The 15,718-nt window shown below is 34.6% G+C and overlaps 4 protein-coding genes across 6 annotated transcripts in view; 1 reads left to right on the top strand and 3 right to left on the bottom strand.

The window, feature by feature from the left end:
* Positions 1-1,776, bottom strand: part of LOC108736100 (H(+)/Cl(-) exchange transporter 7) — a 12,552-nt gene extending 10,776 nt beyond the window's left edge. Inside the window, exons 1-7 of one of the 2 annotated variants that reach the window (XM_025980701.1) lie at positions 1,370-1,776; positions 1,169-1,306; positions 904-1,102; positions 706-818; positions 507-650; positions 271-448; positions 29-212 (exon numbers count right to left, since the gene is read on the bottom strand). In XM_025980701.1, coding sequence (XP_025836486.1) covers positions 29-212; positions 271-448; positions 507-650; positions 706-818; positions 904-1,102; positions 1,169-1,306; positions 1,370-1,450 — 1,037 coding nt within the window. In that variant the 5' untranslated portion in view covers positions 1,451-1,776. The remainder of the gene's footprint in view (positions 1-28; positions 213-270; positions 449-506; positions 651-705; positions 819-903; positions 1,103-1,168; positions 1,307-1,369) is intronic. The other variant, XM_018468392.2, reaches the window with a different exon arrangement.
* Positions 1,777-1,893: 117 nt separating this feature from the next.
* LOC108736103 (NADH dehydrogenase [ubiquinone] 1 beta subcomplex subunit 10) lies at positions 1,894-2,807 on the top strand. The gene is made up of 4 exons (XM_018468396.2): positions 1,894-2,131; positions 2,213-2,348; positions 2,407-2,546; positions 2,608-2,807. The coding sequence occupies exons 1-4, from the start codon at positions 2,044-2,046 to the stop codon at positions 2,718-2,720; spliced, it is 477 nt and encodes a 158-aa protein (XP_018323898.1). The 5' UTR covers positions 1,894-2,043; the 3' UTR covers positions 2,721-2,807.
* Positions 2,808-2,839: 32 nt separating this feature from the next.
* On the bottom strand, positions 2,840-11,352 carry LOC108736098 (meiosis regulator and mRNA stability factor 1). 2 transcript variants are annotated; one of them, XM_025980699.1, is made up of 19 exons: positions 10,770-11,352; positions 10,430-10,711; positions 10,196-10,371; positions 9,638-9,735; positions 9,142-9,299; positions 8,071-8,652; positions 7,830-8,018; positions 7,500-7,666; positions 6,363-6,756; positions 5,985-6,308; positions 5,751-5,906; positions 5,463-5,693; positions 5,204-5,401; positions 4,777-5,044; positions 4,547-4,707; positions 4,227-4,283; positions 3,960-4,140; positions 3,814-3,882; positions 2,840-3,699 (listed from the first exon to the last, which is right to left on the bottom strand). In XM_025980699.1, the coding sequence occupies exons 1-19, from the start codon at positions 11,211-11,213 to the stop codon at positions 3,677-3,679; spliced, it is 4,158 nt and encodes a 1,385-aa protein (XP_025836484.1). In that variant the 5' UTR covers positions 11,214-11,352; the 3' UTR covers positions 2,840-3,676. The 2 variants fall into 2 exon arrangements, with proteins under 2 accessions (XP_025836484.1, XP_025836485.1); XM_025980700.1 differs by lacking the exons at positions 10,196-10,371; positions 10,430-10,711; positions 10,770-11,352 and adding an exon at positions 9,841-10,022.
* Positions 11,353-11,365: 13 nt separating this feature from the next.
* On the bottom strand, positions 11,366-15,703 carry LOC108736152 (isoleucine--tRNA ligase, cytoplasmic). The gene is made up of 4 exons (XM_018468473.2): positions 15,434-15,703; positions 14,749-15,056; positions 13,936-14,684; positions 11,366-13,872 (listed from the first exon to the last, which is right to left on the bottom strand). Exons 1-4 carry the CDS (start codon positions 15,571-15,573, stop codon positions 11,392-11,394), a joined length of 3,678 nt encoding a protein of 1,225 aa, XP_018323975.1. The 5' UTR covers positions 15,574-15,703; the 3' UTR covers positions 11,366-11,391.
* Positions 15,704-15,718: the final 15 nt, after the last annotated feature.

Here is a 15,718-nt window from a genome sequence, read left to right as displayed (position 1 = left end):
TGGGCCTCCTGTTGAATACACTTCATAGGAAAATCGTTCAAACTGTCCTAAATTTAGAAGTCCAGGATAACTTAAATCTCCAGGGACACCGTGATATGTAGATAAGACTACATTCAGTGTGAAAGTGCTTATCACAGACGCAAAAAACGTTTTCCAAGTCAGGCTTTGGTTCCAGAAACTAGTTCCTTCTTCTAAACTGAAAAGAACTCCCCCTGAAATAAAATATTTTATAAAATCATATTTATTTTATATATGTAGGTAGATACTTACCTACTGGTGCCCCAAAGGCTGCCGAAACGCCAGCAGCTGCTCCGCCAGAAACAAAGTCCCTTTTTTCATGGTCCTCTCTAAAGTACCGAAACACATTGAAGTCCTTTCGGCAAGAAGTACTTTTTCCTTGAGATATTCCTGCTGCAACTACTGCCCCCGAGTGAATCATTGGACCTTCCTGTCAAATTGTAAAACATATAATTAATATGAGAAAGAACATATATTTTGGGACTTACTTTACCACCGGCCAGTCCTCCCACGACTGAACAAACAACTCCAATGCTTTTAACAACTAGAGTCTTGAACCTGACAACATTTGGGACTTTGACACCATTCAGATAGCATTTAACTTGTGGAATTCCACTGCCAGCAGCTATAGGCTAGTAATATTTAAATTATAAATTACATATCAATATTTACTAACAGTAAACTTACTTCAACGTAAGCCACTAAAGTAGCCCCAATAGCAACAGGTATGATATTGAATAATACATATAAAAAATAAGGAATGTACAATTTGTTGCCCTGTGTTATGTACTTATCCACATCTGAAATACCACATTAAGGAAAAAGTTTTGTTAAAAGTGCATACCATTCATAAGAATGTAACATTGAATACTATTAAAAGGATACATCTACTGAGAGTTCCATATTTAATGTAGGAAAGTTCTTCAATAGATATGTCAATAATACAAGCAACAAGAGCAGTGCAAATTCCGATTAATAAGAATGTAAACCAACGAGCTACATTTTTGTGAACAACATATCTATATCCTTTCTTCCTTTCTTCATCCAGCATCAAATGATTCTCACAAATATCATAATCCAGACTCTTAAATTGTATGTTTATGTTTAAAAAGAGATAATGCATAATCAAATTGAGATGTTAAAAATTTACCTCATATTTTGCTGAAAGAACATTAAGTGAGCCTGGTTCAAAACTTTCCTTTATACTTGATCTTCTCTTATAAGATGATGTAAGATCAGAATCTTCATTTAATGTATTAATAGACTCATCCTGTATAGATGGCAAGTTCTGGAAAACAACAGTGGTTAAATAAAATAAAATGTGCATCTATATTAAGTATATTGCGTTTACTCTAAATGGTGTAGGCCTAACATGATTTTCACTTTGTTCAGCTTCAACATCCACCTTTTCTTCTTCACCATTCTGTATCATGCTGTTATTGCTGCACTATGTAACACTTCGTTTTTTATAATACCATGATACTGGTGATAAAACAATGAGTAATCCTTTCGAGGAAGTTTAGGGAAGTACATCGATATAACAATGCATTAATTTCGGAGTATTTCAATTCTGTTTTTTATTGCTCCCACTGAAATTACAAAGATAGGGAAGATATTCGTATTTCAACATTTAAAGAGTTTAACATGTATATTGTAGTAAATCTCTTTTGTGTGTAAATAGTTAAAGAGTATTAATTAATAACAATAGTACATAGCGATAAAAATATTTAATAATCTGTGACGTGACTGATGACATATTATATTTTGACAAATCTGACCTTGACCTACTGTTAATTTCTGCGGACATCTATTGTAGCTACATCAAACTACATGTGCTATCTATTAGTAACTCATAGATAAATTAGCAGTAACCTGTTAAACTGACAGTTGTCAATTGATTGTCAGTTTATAAAATTGTGGTATTTTGCGTTAGTCTACTACATTAATAAATGAAGTTAAATAAATAATACTTGATTATCTAATCCATAATAAGCAATTAATTAGGCCCCATTTAAAAATAAAACTATGCCAGATCAGCATCCTAGAAATATCATAGAAAAATTCTTCAACACCGTCAGTGATGTATTGGAGGCTCCAGTAGTATGGGTTAGAGGTAAAAGAAAACATTAATACCCACAAGACGGGCCTATTTAATTTTTTTTGTTTTAAAAATTCACCATACGTTCCTGTATAGAAAAGATAGTTGTTCCCAATCAACAAAAGTACCCATGGTATCATCAGAAGTTCCGCAGAGTCCCAACAATTGATGAATGTTATACAGATGATCCTATTTGCTATTTTGAAGCTGATGCGCAATATAGAAGAGACAGGTAACATTTGTTATGACTACATTATTAACTTGAATATGATTATGTAACATGCCAATAGAAAAGTCGACAGTGAAATTCTGAGTATCTTAAGACGACGTTTTGAAGATTGTGTTCTCTACGAAGCTCCTGATGACGCAGAAAAATGTAAACCCCTTCTTGATACCCTGAATGAAGCTACTACCAATTGGTTTATAAAGTGTAATTAATAGCAAATACATACATTTCTGTAAATATGCGTACTTAATTTTACTGATTGTAGATGGAGATTTGGGAGGATATCATAATGTTAAAGCTGCTTATATGAAACAGAAACATCGCCTCATTTGGGAACGTAGGCAGAAGGCAAAGGAAAACGCAGGTGGCATATGTTAGAAACTAATTGAATTCAATTGTACCATAAATTTGAATGTAGCTTTGTTGTTTAATAGTAGTTTTACAGTAATAAAATTTAACTATTAATTTGGGAATTTTTCTAAATATAGTGATAAACATTTTACAAAATAGTAAAATTTGTTTATTCAAAAATTATCCGTTTTTTTTTTCATAATAAATTGAGCAACATCGAAATGTATTCACATGATTTAAAACTAATCACATAAAAAACAGTACAATAGGGGTAACTACTAGGACTTAGACTATATAATAATTTAAATATAATACTTAGTCATGTGTAAAACAAACCAAAGTACATAATAATCACACATACAGAGCTTAATTAATACCTTAAAAAATCACACAACAGCATTACACAGAATCAACTATTATATATATATATGGGTATCGATCTTATTAATGTCAAAAAAATCTACTAATGTGTGCTAACAGCAACAGCATTATAAAAGACAAATTACCCACAAAATGACTCACATATCGTGTCTTAATAACAGGTACGCACACAATAAAAGACAAAATTAAAAACGAAAGAAAAGCCTCTTGCTCTCACTCTAATTTTTTTTTCACTTTTTTCCTTTAATATAATAAGTACTACTGTCTTTGTTAATCTTATTATCACTGTGACCAAGCAGCAAATTTTAAAGAATAATCGAAATGCTATCCTTTAAAAATTTGGCACACGATCAACACGAATTAAAATCAATCGATGTGATTTTGGACTCCATGGGAATGTACATACATTATTTATATATAGATATATTTATTTATTTATGTGATAAAACGGCATATGCATTTGCAAAATGAATGCCGTTAGATCCATATTAGTTTTGCAAAAGGCAGAAATGCAGCAGACATTCATATTTCTAAACTATAAAATTAGAGATTGGTTTGTACTTTGTTTCATTTTGATTAACAACAGTTGCAGCATTTTTTTTTTAATGATCCATGCTCGGAACATCTGCAGAAGTTATGAAGGAGAAACTGAATTAATTTATTTTTAGAAATACCCCATTCAATTTAATAGCACATATATCAATTTGAGTAAGCGCAAAAAATATGTCAAATCACTTACCCTTACATTCCATTTCCAAATGTGAAAACGTATTAACACCTGAATCATTTAATTCATCCTCGTAACAGCCTGAAACAAAAAATTAATAAATTTAATTGTGTATTCAAAGGTGTGTAGGTATTACTTATTTATTAAAAAAAACTTACTGTTTTCAATTAATTTGTTGGGCATGGGAAGCTGCCTGGGATGTGGAGCCGCAATCAACGGGATAACAGATCCTAAAGGATACCTGTTGGCAGATAAAAGGCTCCTAGTTGGGGAAATGAGATCATTGGGATCTGTCAACAGCTTCGGAGTTTGAAAGGGGGGCATAGGAATCGACAAATTCTAAGGAAGTAAATAAAAAAAATATATTATTGCATTATTTTTTCAATTCAAAACAATTAAAAACATATCAATAAATTTTGACTTACAAAATCATGAGTAGGTTTTGTAGGGGTTTCCCACACCGAGCTCCAGGACGCGTGATCCTTTAAAATAAATTATTAATGTATATTTAACGATTTAGAAGTAATGTTTGCGTAGTTCCTAGGTACATGCACCGTATATAACAAATTAAAGGCTTCGATATTCTACACTCATTAAAAGTATGCGGGACAATTGGCCAGACAGCTCACGTGTGCGTACAATACCTTTTTTTTACTTGACATTAGGTAAAATAAAGTGACAAACAATCGGTAGAATTATATTTAAGTAGATTTAAATATATAAATAAATAAATAAATAAACTTACGTCCATATTTGGTGTGTCTGGTTTGGGGGGTGTCAAACTTTTCGTATTGTTCAACAAATCGTGGGGTAACGGAGGCGGAGGCCAATTTGTAAAATTACCTTTGCCCTTTGCGTCTTTCGTTTGGTCCTGATGAAATGATGGCATCACATCCAGACCATACACTACAAATATTACAATAAACAATTGTATTGTACTTAAAATGTAAAAAAAAAAAAAAACGATGTGATTACCTGCCAATTCTTTATTTAAAACGAGACTGCACTTTCGTCTTGATTTACGTAACACAGCGACGAAGTTCAATTCGTTTAATAGCCCTTCCATTGAATGAAAATTGTAATCGGTACACTTTAAGGGTCTGCCGTACTTTTTTGCATACAAACCGCTCAAATTGTTTAGAGGAATCAATCCTTTGTTCTCCTGGAGAATGTGATAGATTTGGGCAGCCAATACGTACAAAGGCGTCAACGTTACCATTGTTTCATTACTGTCACTCGATAACTGCAGAAAAATTAAAAGGAAAAAAAAAAGTAATATGACGATTTAAATTAAACAATTAACACATATACGAGCTCTTAGTTCAAAGATTTAGAGGTGTCTGTCGAATTTTATATTTTTTTATAAGACACTAAAAAAAAGTTAGGTATGATAAAAACTTACCTTTACAATTGAATTTAATTGTTCGAGTTTGGACATGGACAATGTGCTATGAAAACGCACCCTATAGCCCTGGATGAATGCGGAGATTTTCAAACAATGTGGAGGATTTAATAGCAAGGACCAGACTCTTATTTCCAACATTTTGTTGTTTTCTTGGCGCATCAGGAGCAGCGGACCAGCACTGTTACTGTTCACGACCTAATTTAAAAGAAAAATACAAGTGTTACAAAATATTCTTCTTTAGCATCTTTTAGTGTACCTCAATTTTTTCGTTAAATCTGGAAATCAATTCGTTGATATCATTGCATTCATATGCCTGTGGCTTAAGTGGATAGCCATACTCCTTGAGAAATGCAGTGTTTACTGCGTTAAGGGACATGGAAGGCATTTGGGAATTTTTTAGAAGATCAATTATCTGAGATTCGAGCACTTTCATCGCCAAAGGCAACAGAAGACTAATCTTTCGTTCACCGGAAGGCAGTTCTTCGACCTGAATAGAAAAAATATTCATAAATAAAAAATGGCAGTTTTAAAAAATTTTACGTACTTTTACAGTGTCCGGAATTGCTTCAAAGAGCTCGATAAGTTTTGTAAATCCGTAATCTGAAACTTTACACTGGTGCCCGAAGTGATGATGATAAGCTGGCACAAACTTGTTAAAAAGCATGGAACAGTTTGGTGCATGTTTCAGTAATTCCACAACCTTTGAATCATATTTTAATTAATTCAATAACTTATTATAAATACAATTTAATATATGCACTTATTATAATGTACTTACTTCTGAAGCAAATTGTTTTGTTCGTGCTACTTCCTCCGGAGTTTGATCCCTCTTTGGAATCGATATTATCATTTGGCCGTTGACCCTATTATAGACGACAGTATTGTCAGGCACTTCACTTAGAAGATCTTCTAACATACAAAGGCCATATTCTACGGGATTAAAGGGCTTGTTGAGGGTCTTCTCATAAGCAGAAGGAAAATCACAGAGGGTGACCTGTTTTGACTGCTGACCCTTCAGCACTCGCAACAAATCTGTGGTAAAACGTCTTGTTTGTGCAATATGTGACAGTGTGAGCATTCTGCTAGCGCCTTCACCTAAAATCTTAATTGCAAAAAAAATTTAATATATAATTAGAATAAAACAATTACAAAATACCTGAACCACATGGGAAAGGACTTCAAAGAGATCCGCTAACTTTATAAAACCATAATCAGCAACACGACACTGTCTTCCAAAGTGGTGATGATAGGCAGGAATAAATTTGTTCAAAGGTAGCTGACACCTGTCGTAAGTCTTCAACAAGTCTATAAGTTCACGACAAAGAAGACTTATGTTCGGTATAAGCGATGGTGACACATACTTCATTACAGAGTCTTCGGCATCTATTTCATTCGTTTCAGTCTTCAACTGTAGGTATTTAATGTTTTTGTTTGGGCCGCCGTATTTCAGTTCCACATTTTTGACGCAAGTGACCAGGTGCTCCAGTGGCACTCCCGATTCGTCTGTGGGAAGGGGCTCACTTAGCTCCGTTTCGTAACAAATTTGAAGACTGTAAGAATACAATAACATTTTAAAAGGAAAATTAATTATATATACCAATTCTTTCCTCCTATCAGTCATTGTGAGCTCGAAACTGTTAGCACCATTACTTCGAGTTGTCGAAATTCACTTTTATGAACAATTTATTTAATCACTTTCTGTGTTAAAAATTGTTTGAAAAACGTTTCGATTCTTATTGTTTATACTTATGCGCTTTAAATCATTGACATCAGTAACAACAATAGTTAGAGAGCAAGAGTTGGATTTTGCCCTGTGCTGAAAGCACTCATATTTGTTTTTGTATATATAATTAAAAAAAGATTTTAGCTCTACGTTTATTCGTATTGTCAATAATCGGCCATTTTTATTGCTCCACTATGACGTAGTGTCGGCCATCATTCTTTTCTAATTGTTGCCGTTGTCGGCCATCATTCTTTTCTAATTGTTGCCGTTGTCGGCCATCATTCTTTTCTAATTGTTGCCGTTGTCGGCCATCATTCTTTTCTAATTGTTGCTGTTGTCGGCCATCATTTTTTTTCAATTGTTGTCGCATTGTCACTGATGTCGGCCATTATGGTTTTTTAATAGATGTATTGTTTATAAATAGGTATGCAACACATCGTACACTTCAGCATAAGAAATTACTAACATTCATTTACGTAATAGTACTTTCCCTTGTACTGACAGCACTCATAATTTCTTTTATATATAATATTAAGTGTATAATTTGTTTTAAATAGCAAAAAAAATTACCTTAGTAAGGGCAATATTCCTGAATGTGTTGTAAGTAGCGTGTAAATTTTCGAGGAGAACATTTTCAATGATACCTTTACATTTGGCAATTCGATAAGATCTGCTTCTCCCCAACCTCTCTTCTCCAATCCATTTGGACAATGGATGCAGCAATACATTGTCAATTCCTATATTTAAAAAATAAGGAAATAATACATTTTATCAGGACTGAAAAAGGGTAAGGCATAATACAAAGAAAAGCGCAGGGTAGAGTTGCTGTTAACAAAAACAAATCACACAAGGTGACTAGAAGAAGTAGAGGTGTAGGTGTATTAATAAATAATGACTAACCTCGTTCAATTTAGGCGTGGGAGAATTTCTCATTTCGGGTAGTAGCATGATCATCCTTCCTCCCTGAGTGTCTGTTATTCTACAAATTTCCCTGAGCTTGTAGAGATCAGATACTGATACGTTTGTACGATAACGCGTTTCCAATAAAGAAACGAATTTAAAGAGGGGCATACGATTCCCGGGTACTTCCTAATAAAAATTAAAAACGTAATTTTCTAACGACCAAAAATTGTCATATTACCTTGAGCAGAGACATAACGAAAGTCCTCAGCTTAGAAATGTCGGGTCCACTGGTTTGTGCGTACATAATAGTAATCCTTCGATGTCCCAACTTTTGCCTGTGGAGTTGCGAGATGGCAAACTGGGCCTCCTGTTGACTGCTGACCCTCACAGTGGCAACAGGTGACCCGTCCGCTTGACTAGTAATACTCAAATTCATTACCATCACAAACTGCTTTAGCATATTGATTAGAATTTTTCGCAGTTCCTTTATTTCAATTGCCGGGTCCAAATTCGTAATTATGAGATCAACACATTGGGACTGGGCGCCCCCTTGATTTGTAATGTTAGAAGACGAAATGCTGCGCATTAAATTCAAAGAGTGACCGTTACCAGATTTATTGAGATCGTCTTGTTGTTGCTCCTGGAAAGACAAAGAACCAGCACCGGCCATTATCGCCCCTTGAGGGGTCTGACAACGCCTCTCTAGTGATTTCCGTGGCTCCAACGAACTCGTTTCCATCAAACCCAGGCCTCTAATTGGACGGAAAAATGCCTGGGGTGGTTGACGTGGTGTTAAAAATTGTGCCACGGTTGATAACTCCTTTAAAACAATAATAATAATGTAACAAAGAGTATTAATTATTGCAATAAAACATTTGTAGTGGGTTCGATCTCATGGAAATTTTTAAATTAAAAATAATGTTTAATAAAAAACTTGAATCATTAATTTAATCTAACTGTATGTCTACGTGTAAAATGAAAAAAAAAAACATTTAAATGAATCATACCGAAAATAACGCAATTACAGTCTTGTCTTAAGTCTCGAGTTTTAAATTTTGATGTTAAGTCACTGTTCAACTCACTAACAGTGGCAACCCAATATTAGAATTTAATGTGAAACCTTTTTCCAGTTAAAAAACAAATAAACTCTTTGAAATCTTAAGGACAGACAGATTTTAAGGGAGTAATTCCTAGTAACATTAAGGGCAACTTACAGTAAATTCAACTTAGTCTACAAAAAGGCACTGTTGTGTTACTTTTGGAACAATTTTCCTTATGTTAAATTATAAATTACAGGAAAATCACATACCTGAGATGAATCTTCTGATTTCCATGTATTGCTTTCTGTAACCGTTTGTTGTGTTCTGTAAGAAGGGATATCTTCTGCCGTTGTTATGTTTGGTTGCGAAGAGGTGTAATTTGAGATTTGGTAAACTGCACTTGCTTCGCTGCTTTTTACTCTACGTCCTGTACACAAAGGAGAAATGTAACATAACAATAAATTTAAAACGCAACAGCAAAATAATTTGAATGTAATAAGTAATACAATACATTTGTTAGCTTCAAACTATTACAGAGCACTTCTAAAAAGTTCTTTTCAACATAATTAATATTTACAAATCAAAAACACTTTTGAAGATATATATATAGTTTTNTTACCTTTTCGAGTTGTTATAGAATTAATTAATTTATTTTAAAAACCTAAGAAATATAATAATCGGGCGAAAATTGGATTTTTAACTTTAGAAATAAAACAAGAATCGTAATAATAAAATAAAGACAAGATAAACGATTTAATATCTGACCTGTATAACTTTTAAATGGCGACTCTCTAGCTGCTGTTGGATTTGAAACATTAATTTTGTTTCCAAAAACATCCTCGCCCTGCATGCGCCTTTGGGCCCTAAAATAATAAACATCTCGAAATTAGCTGAATACCATTTTAATTTTTAATAAAAATTTGTCCTAAAGGATAGCATTTAAACACATTTTCGAAAATTAAACGAACCTTTCCTTGTAGTATGGTCGAAAATGAGCCATAATCTTGTAAAAGTAGATACAACCCGTAATAAAAAAAACAAATATTTTTCACAATATTCACATAACAAATTATTTATTATTAATTAATATAACAATACAACAAGCATTACTTCTTGGAATCTTAAGCAACACTGACAAGAAAGCCCTTCAAACTAGTTTTTTTTGTTAGATGATAGATTATTTTATCAATTTACAAAAAAAAAAACAAAAAAACACTTTTTCTCCATAGTTTGTTCTACACTTGTGTGAAATTAATAGTTAGTTAGCATAAATGATAATATAAAGTAAAACAAACACTTCAAATTCAAGAAAGCTTTATATACCTTTTGGCAAAGTCAAGAGAAGAAAACCTGATGGTTGCTTGGCCTAATTTGTTTAAATTAACTACTCGACCACCACAGTTGTTGCAAAGAAAGTGGAGCCTGTTTTTTATCTTCCCAATGTCACAATTCAGCGGTAAATTTGTGACAAACAAATCCACTGGTTGCACAGGACAAATCTTAAAATACACACAATTTTAATTAATCATAATTAAAACGTTAGGAGCTGTTTATTACCTTTGTTTTATGTTCAGGTAGGTTTCCAGTTATAACCGAAAAGCTGTATGTTTCATTTGCACATAGAATAAGAGCATCTGCAACATTTGTGTTGTGAATTAAAATAACATGCATTTTCTTACGGTATCTAAGATCTGAAAGGTCAGCAGCAAAGTTGACATCACTAGAAATTAAAGCAACAGCAGCTGGGGCTCTATATATTTCAGCAAACCTCCTCAACGACTGTCGTAGCTTCTCGTCAGCTGCATTTTTACTAGTGGATGAAACATGAATCAAATTTACCTACAACATATTATATGCAGTATATTATTTAACCTCAAAAATAGTTTAATTACAATACCTGAGAATCGTTTAGTTCTTGAACAATCTGTGAACTTTCCTTTTTAACATCACAAACGACAATAAACTCGGCTTCTCTATAATTAGAAAAAAACAGTTCCCTTATTCGCTGGACTACAGATGATGCACTTTTGTTTTTGGGCACTTGACAGTTTTCGATGTCCCAAAACACTCCAATAGGAACTAGGCTTTTTTGTGATTTTCTCTTGTTTCGTTTTCTTGTTTTTACAAACAGTCCATCACTCACGGAGGCATCTGATTGTTCACTTCGACTACAGGATGAGTTCGTAATGCTTCTACACAACGGCGGTTCCGAGGGGGCCCGAGGAAAAACAAAACCTTTCTCATGGAAACTTGCAAAAGCAAAGGCTGTTTCAGTATCCCTACTGTTTCCATCATCTGAGGTTGAACTAGATTTTTTAGAATCTAGAGAGCTTGAGTACATGTCCTTATTTACTGTTCTTCACGTTAAATGTGTAAATGATTTTCAGTCAACTTAAAAAATAATAAAACAGCATTCACTGATCAATTTAAATCACTAAAAAAATTGTGCATGTTAATTAAAAACAATTTAGTTTTATTATCACTACNAATAAATTATAAAACCATAAAAAAAATCCGCATTAATTGTGACTGAGCCATTTATTTAAAAGCGTTTTATAGTGTTTTTCTGAAAGATTGTGCCCTGCAGGATTTTCTAAGATAATAGTGCCCTTAATTCCGTTTTCAGTAAAATTACGTACTTTACAAAAAGGTCTGGTATTAATAAGGTTTTTATCAATTTGTTTAGCAATATTAGAAGTCCGCAACACAAAAACCGTCTGCTCAGAAAGCTTTGGTATTTGGTCATCGGTCTCTATTTTTCCATTTTGTGTCCACAGCTCAAAATCTTGGTAAAGTCCGAAAAGAACATTAACAGCAGCCTTTAGTTGTTCCAAAGATAAAGTTCTCCCTAACACTTCCAACAGTATAAGGCCCTTTCGGCTACCATTTCCATATCGTGGCTCAAAATCTTGAAGATAAACATTAATCCATTTACAAACAGGTGTTTCAGTTCCATAACCGTTATCTTGAACTGATTTCAACGTTGACTTATCACCGGTAAGTAGGAGATACAGTTCACCATCTTTTAATTTTTGATTTTCTTCGATTATAAGTTTTAATTTGGGATCTCGTTGATCCAGAGGAACGAAAGGTGCTTTTATGGAGTTTTCTATAAAGTTTTTGTGGGATTCTGCAATACGAGACAAATCTCCATCGACTTTATAGAAAACTTTGATTTCGTCTGTGGGCACAAGTTGAGCTTTCTTTCTAAGCTTTTGGATTCGATTAATAATTTCTCGGGCGGTTCCTTCGTCTTGCATGGACTTGTCTGGGGTCGTGTCCAATAGTACAACTACCTGATTGGCACTGGCCACCTCATAGTTGCTAAATTTATCGCTATCTGCCTTAAAAATCAATCGCAACTCAGACAACTCGATTCTGTGCCCTGCAATAATACCAAAACCTTCTTGTTGAATCTTGTTTATCTCCGTATCTTGAAGAGCCTTTATGGCGATGGTAACGGCCTTGAAGTCCTGTTTCAATCTAAGTCCTAAAGTTTTGTGATCAGGTTCAGCTCGCAAAGTCACTCCATATTTACTCTTATCGGTTGTAGTGGTTAATTTACGTACGTTCACTTCTGATAGCACGTATTCTTGGAGGGAGAGGACGTCCTTGATATATTCCTCGTCTCTGTGGACTACGACAAGTTCCGGTAACGGATATTTGACTGGAATTGTCCTCCTATCTCTCATTACCCGAGCAAGTTCGATTACCTCTTGCATCCCAGAGATGGCGCGTTCTGTGTCCTTGTGGATGAGGCTGATGTTCGGTTCTGGCAACGGTAGGTAATGGACACTGTCCGGAATGGACCTGGCAATCTTTTTCAAATACTGATACATCGTTTCGGAAAGGAAGGGCGTGAAGGGAGCCATCATTTTTACCATGTTGAAGAGCACGTTGAAGAGCGTGGTGAGAGCGCGTTTGCAGTCTTCTTGACCTCCTTCACCCTTCAATCGTTTTCTGTTCATCCTTACGTACCAATTGGTAAGATGATCGATGAATTTAGTGAGTCTTGGGACGACGTTGTACAAGTGATACAGAGCCATTTCTTTTCGTACATACTCAAGAAGAGATTGCGTAAAAGATATGATCCAACGGTCCATTATATTGTCACTGGAGAGGTCATTTTCATTATAGATGAAATGAGTTTTGTTTTCTTGCACATAGATGTCTAAATTTTGCATGAGAAATCTGAATGCGTTGTACCAAGGTAAGAAAACGTCTTTCACGACGTCTCGGATTCCTTCCTCTTTAAATCGTAAATTCTCAGCTCTAACAACTGGAGAATTAATAAGGTACAATCTTAGTGCGTCTGCCCCGTATTTATTGACGACCTCCATGGGATCTGGGTAGTTTTTCTTCCTTTTAGACATCTTCTGGCCGTCGCTGGCCAAGACGAGACCATTGACTATTAAATTCTTGAAGGGAGCTTTGCCAAAGAGTGCGCTTGAAATGACAATGAGAGTATAAAACCACCCCCGAGTTTGATCGATGCCTTCCGCTACAAAATCGGCAGGGAAGCATTCCTCAAACTCTTTATTATTTTCGAAGGGATAGTGCTGTTGGGCGTAGGGCATCGAACCCGATTCGAACCAGCAATCGAAGACTTCGGGAACACGTTGCAGCGGGGGATTCCCAGGTTTTGCTGATGGTATCGTTAAATGGTCGATGCTTTCGCGATGCAAATCGGTGACCTTTGTACCCGTTAATTCTTCTAACTCTGCTATGCTACCAATGCAGCGGACCTCGTCGCCTGATGGTGATTTCCATATAGGTATCGGGGTGCCCCAGTAACGATTTCTGCTTACAGCCCAGTCCCTTGCGTCCCTCAGCCAATTACCGAATCTTTTCTCTTTTACAAAATCTGGTACCCAATAGGTGCTGTTACTGCTTGTCAACAGACTTTCTTTTATAGTTTCAACTCTAATAAACCATGAAGGGACTGCTTTGTATATCAGGGGAGTGTCCGAACGCCAACAAAACGGATAACTGTGTTTAATCTGAAGAAAATAGCGTAATGTATATAGACTTATAATACAATAAAATAAAAATTAATCATATACCTGAGACAAATGCACTAGTCGATTATTGGCCTTCAACATTGCTATAATGTTCTTATCTGCATCTTTGATATATTGTCCTTCGAAATCAGTAACAGGTTTTGTCAATCTTCCATTTGCATCTACAGGACATAAAGGACTCATGTCTTTAGTAATTACTCCGTTAATTAAGCACACCCGGTAATCGTCTTCGCCAAAGTAAGGCGCCTGATGTACAACTCCTGTACCACTGTCAGCTGTAACATAATCATCTACAAATACTTGGAAAGCCCCCTTTTCCTGCATAAATTTGAAATATGGAAACGGAGGCTCGTATCTTAAGCCTTTCAATGTGATACCATTGAATTTTTGTAAAATTTGGTACGTTTCGGGTTTGAATATGGTTTCGATACGACTTTCAAGCATTATGTATATGTTTCCTGATGTAAGATCTTTAAATTTGGCATATTCCAGGTTTGCATTGACGCAAGCAGACAAGTTGCTGGGTAAAGTCCATGGAGTTGTCGTCCAAATTAAGAGTGCAGCCCCTTCTTTATCACCTATTATTGGTAAAGAAACAGTGAGTGCAGGATCCACAACGTCCTTGTAATTTTGACCAGATTCAAAGTTACTCAATGGTGTATTGCAGGCAGTTGAAAAAGGCATCACTTTATTGCCTTGGTACACCAAGCCCTTTAAATACAGTTGCTTAAAAATCCACCAAATTGACTCCATATACCATGGATACAATGTTTTATAGTCATTTTTAAAATCTGCATTAAACAGATACAATAAAAACAATCAGTGTCATATAATTTTTTAAGTTATTGGAATTACCTATCCAACGCCCCAGTCTTTCAGTAATAATTTCCCATTCTCTAACATAACGGGTGACAATCTTCCTGCACTCTGCATTGTACTTATCAATGCCCAATTTTTCAACATCTTCTGGTCCTTTGATGTTCAAAGTCTTGTCAATTTCAAATTCTACAGGTAACCCATGACAGTCCCAGCCAAAACGGCGTTCAACGTGGTAACCTTGCTGACAAGCATACCGTGTTACAATATCTTTAATGGTTCCTGCTAAGACATGTCCATAGTGAGGAAGACCCGTTGCAAAAGGTGGACCGTCATAAAATGAATAACTACACAATAAGAAAAACAAGATATAATACTATGAATACTCTAATAACGATGTATTTTACATATACAATAATTAATAACTTATTTCAGCCATCATTATTAAAGAAGATAGGTATGTACTTTAAATAGATCTTTTTAGAAATTATGAATTGAGAAGGCAATTGTTATGTTTTTATACATTAATTACAAGAAAAGTTCGACATTGTTGCTATATTAGATAAAATTCCACCTAATAAGTGCTGACTGTACAATATTTTGTTATAGTATTGCATCATCAACTGATATTAAAATAAATAATAAACGCTGATATGTTGAAGTTTTTCTAAAAGAATGTTAAATTAAAAATTGATTATTCTTTGAAATAGATGCTAGTACTTACCGTGGCTTTCCTTTTGACTGTTTTAAGCTGTTTTGAAAGGCGTTAATTTTCTGCCACAATTTTAAGACTTTTTCCTCTTCTAAGGGAAAATCAACAGTCTCAGAAATGCGCGGTATCTCTTGAACGTTTTCGTCAGTCATTATTTAAACTATCTGCAGAAAATATACACTTTTTATTTCAAATAATGGTACTTTTTACAGTACCATATGAATTTCTTAACTACGACAACATAACCTCTAATTATACCGCACATTGTGATTCTTTTCCTTCTTCTTATGCTGCTTC

The sequence above is a fragment of the Agrilus planipennis genome, unplaced genomic scaffold, assembly GCF_000699045.2.
Source record: "Agrilus planipennis isolate EAB-ADULT unplaced genomic scaffold, Apla_2.0 scaffold8, whole genome shotgun sequence".
Taxonomy (NCBI): domain Eukaryota; kingdom Metazoa; phylum Arthropoda; class Insecta; order Coleoptera; family Buprestidae; genus Agrilus; species Agrilus planipennis.
The sequence above is the reverse complement of the archived record's forward strand: the minus strand, read 5'-3'. Positions and strand labels throughout refer to the sequence as shown.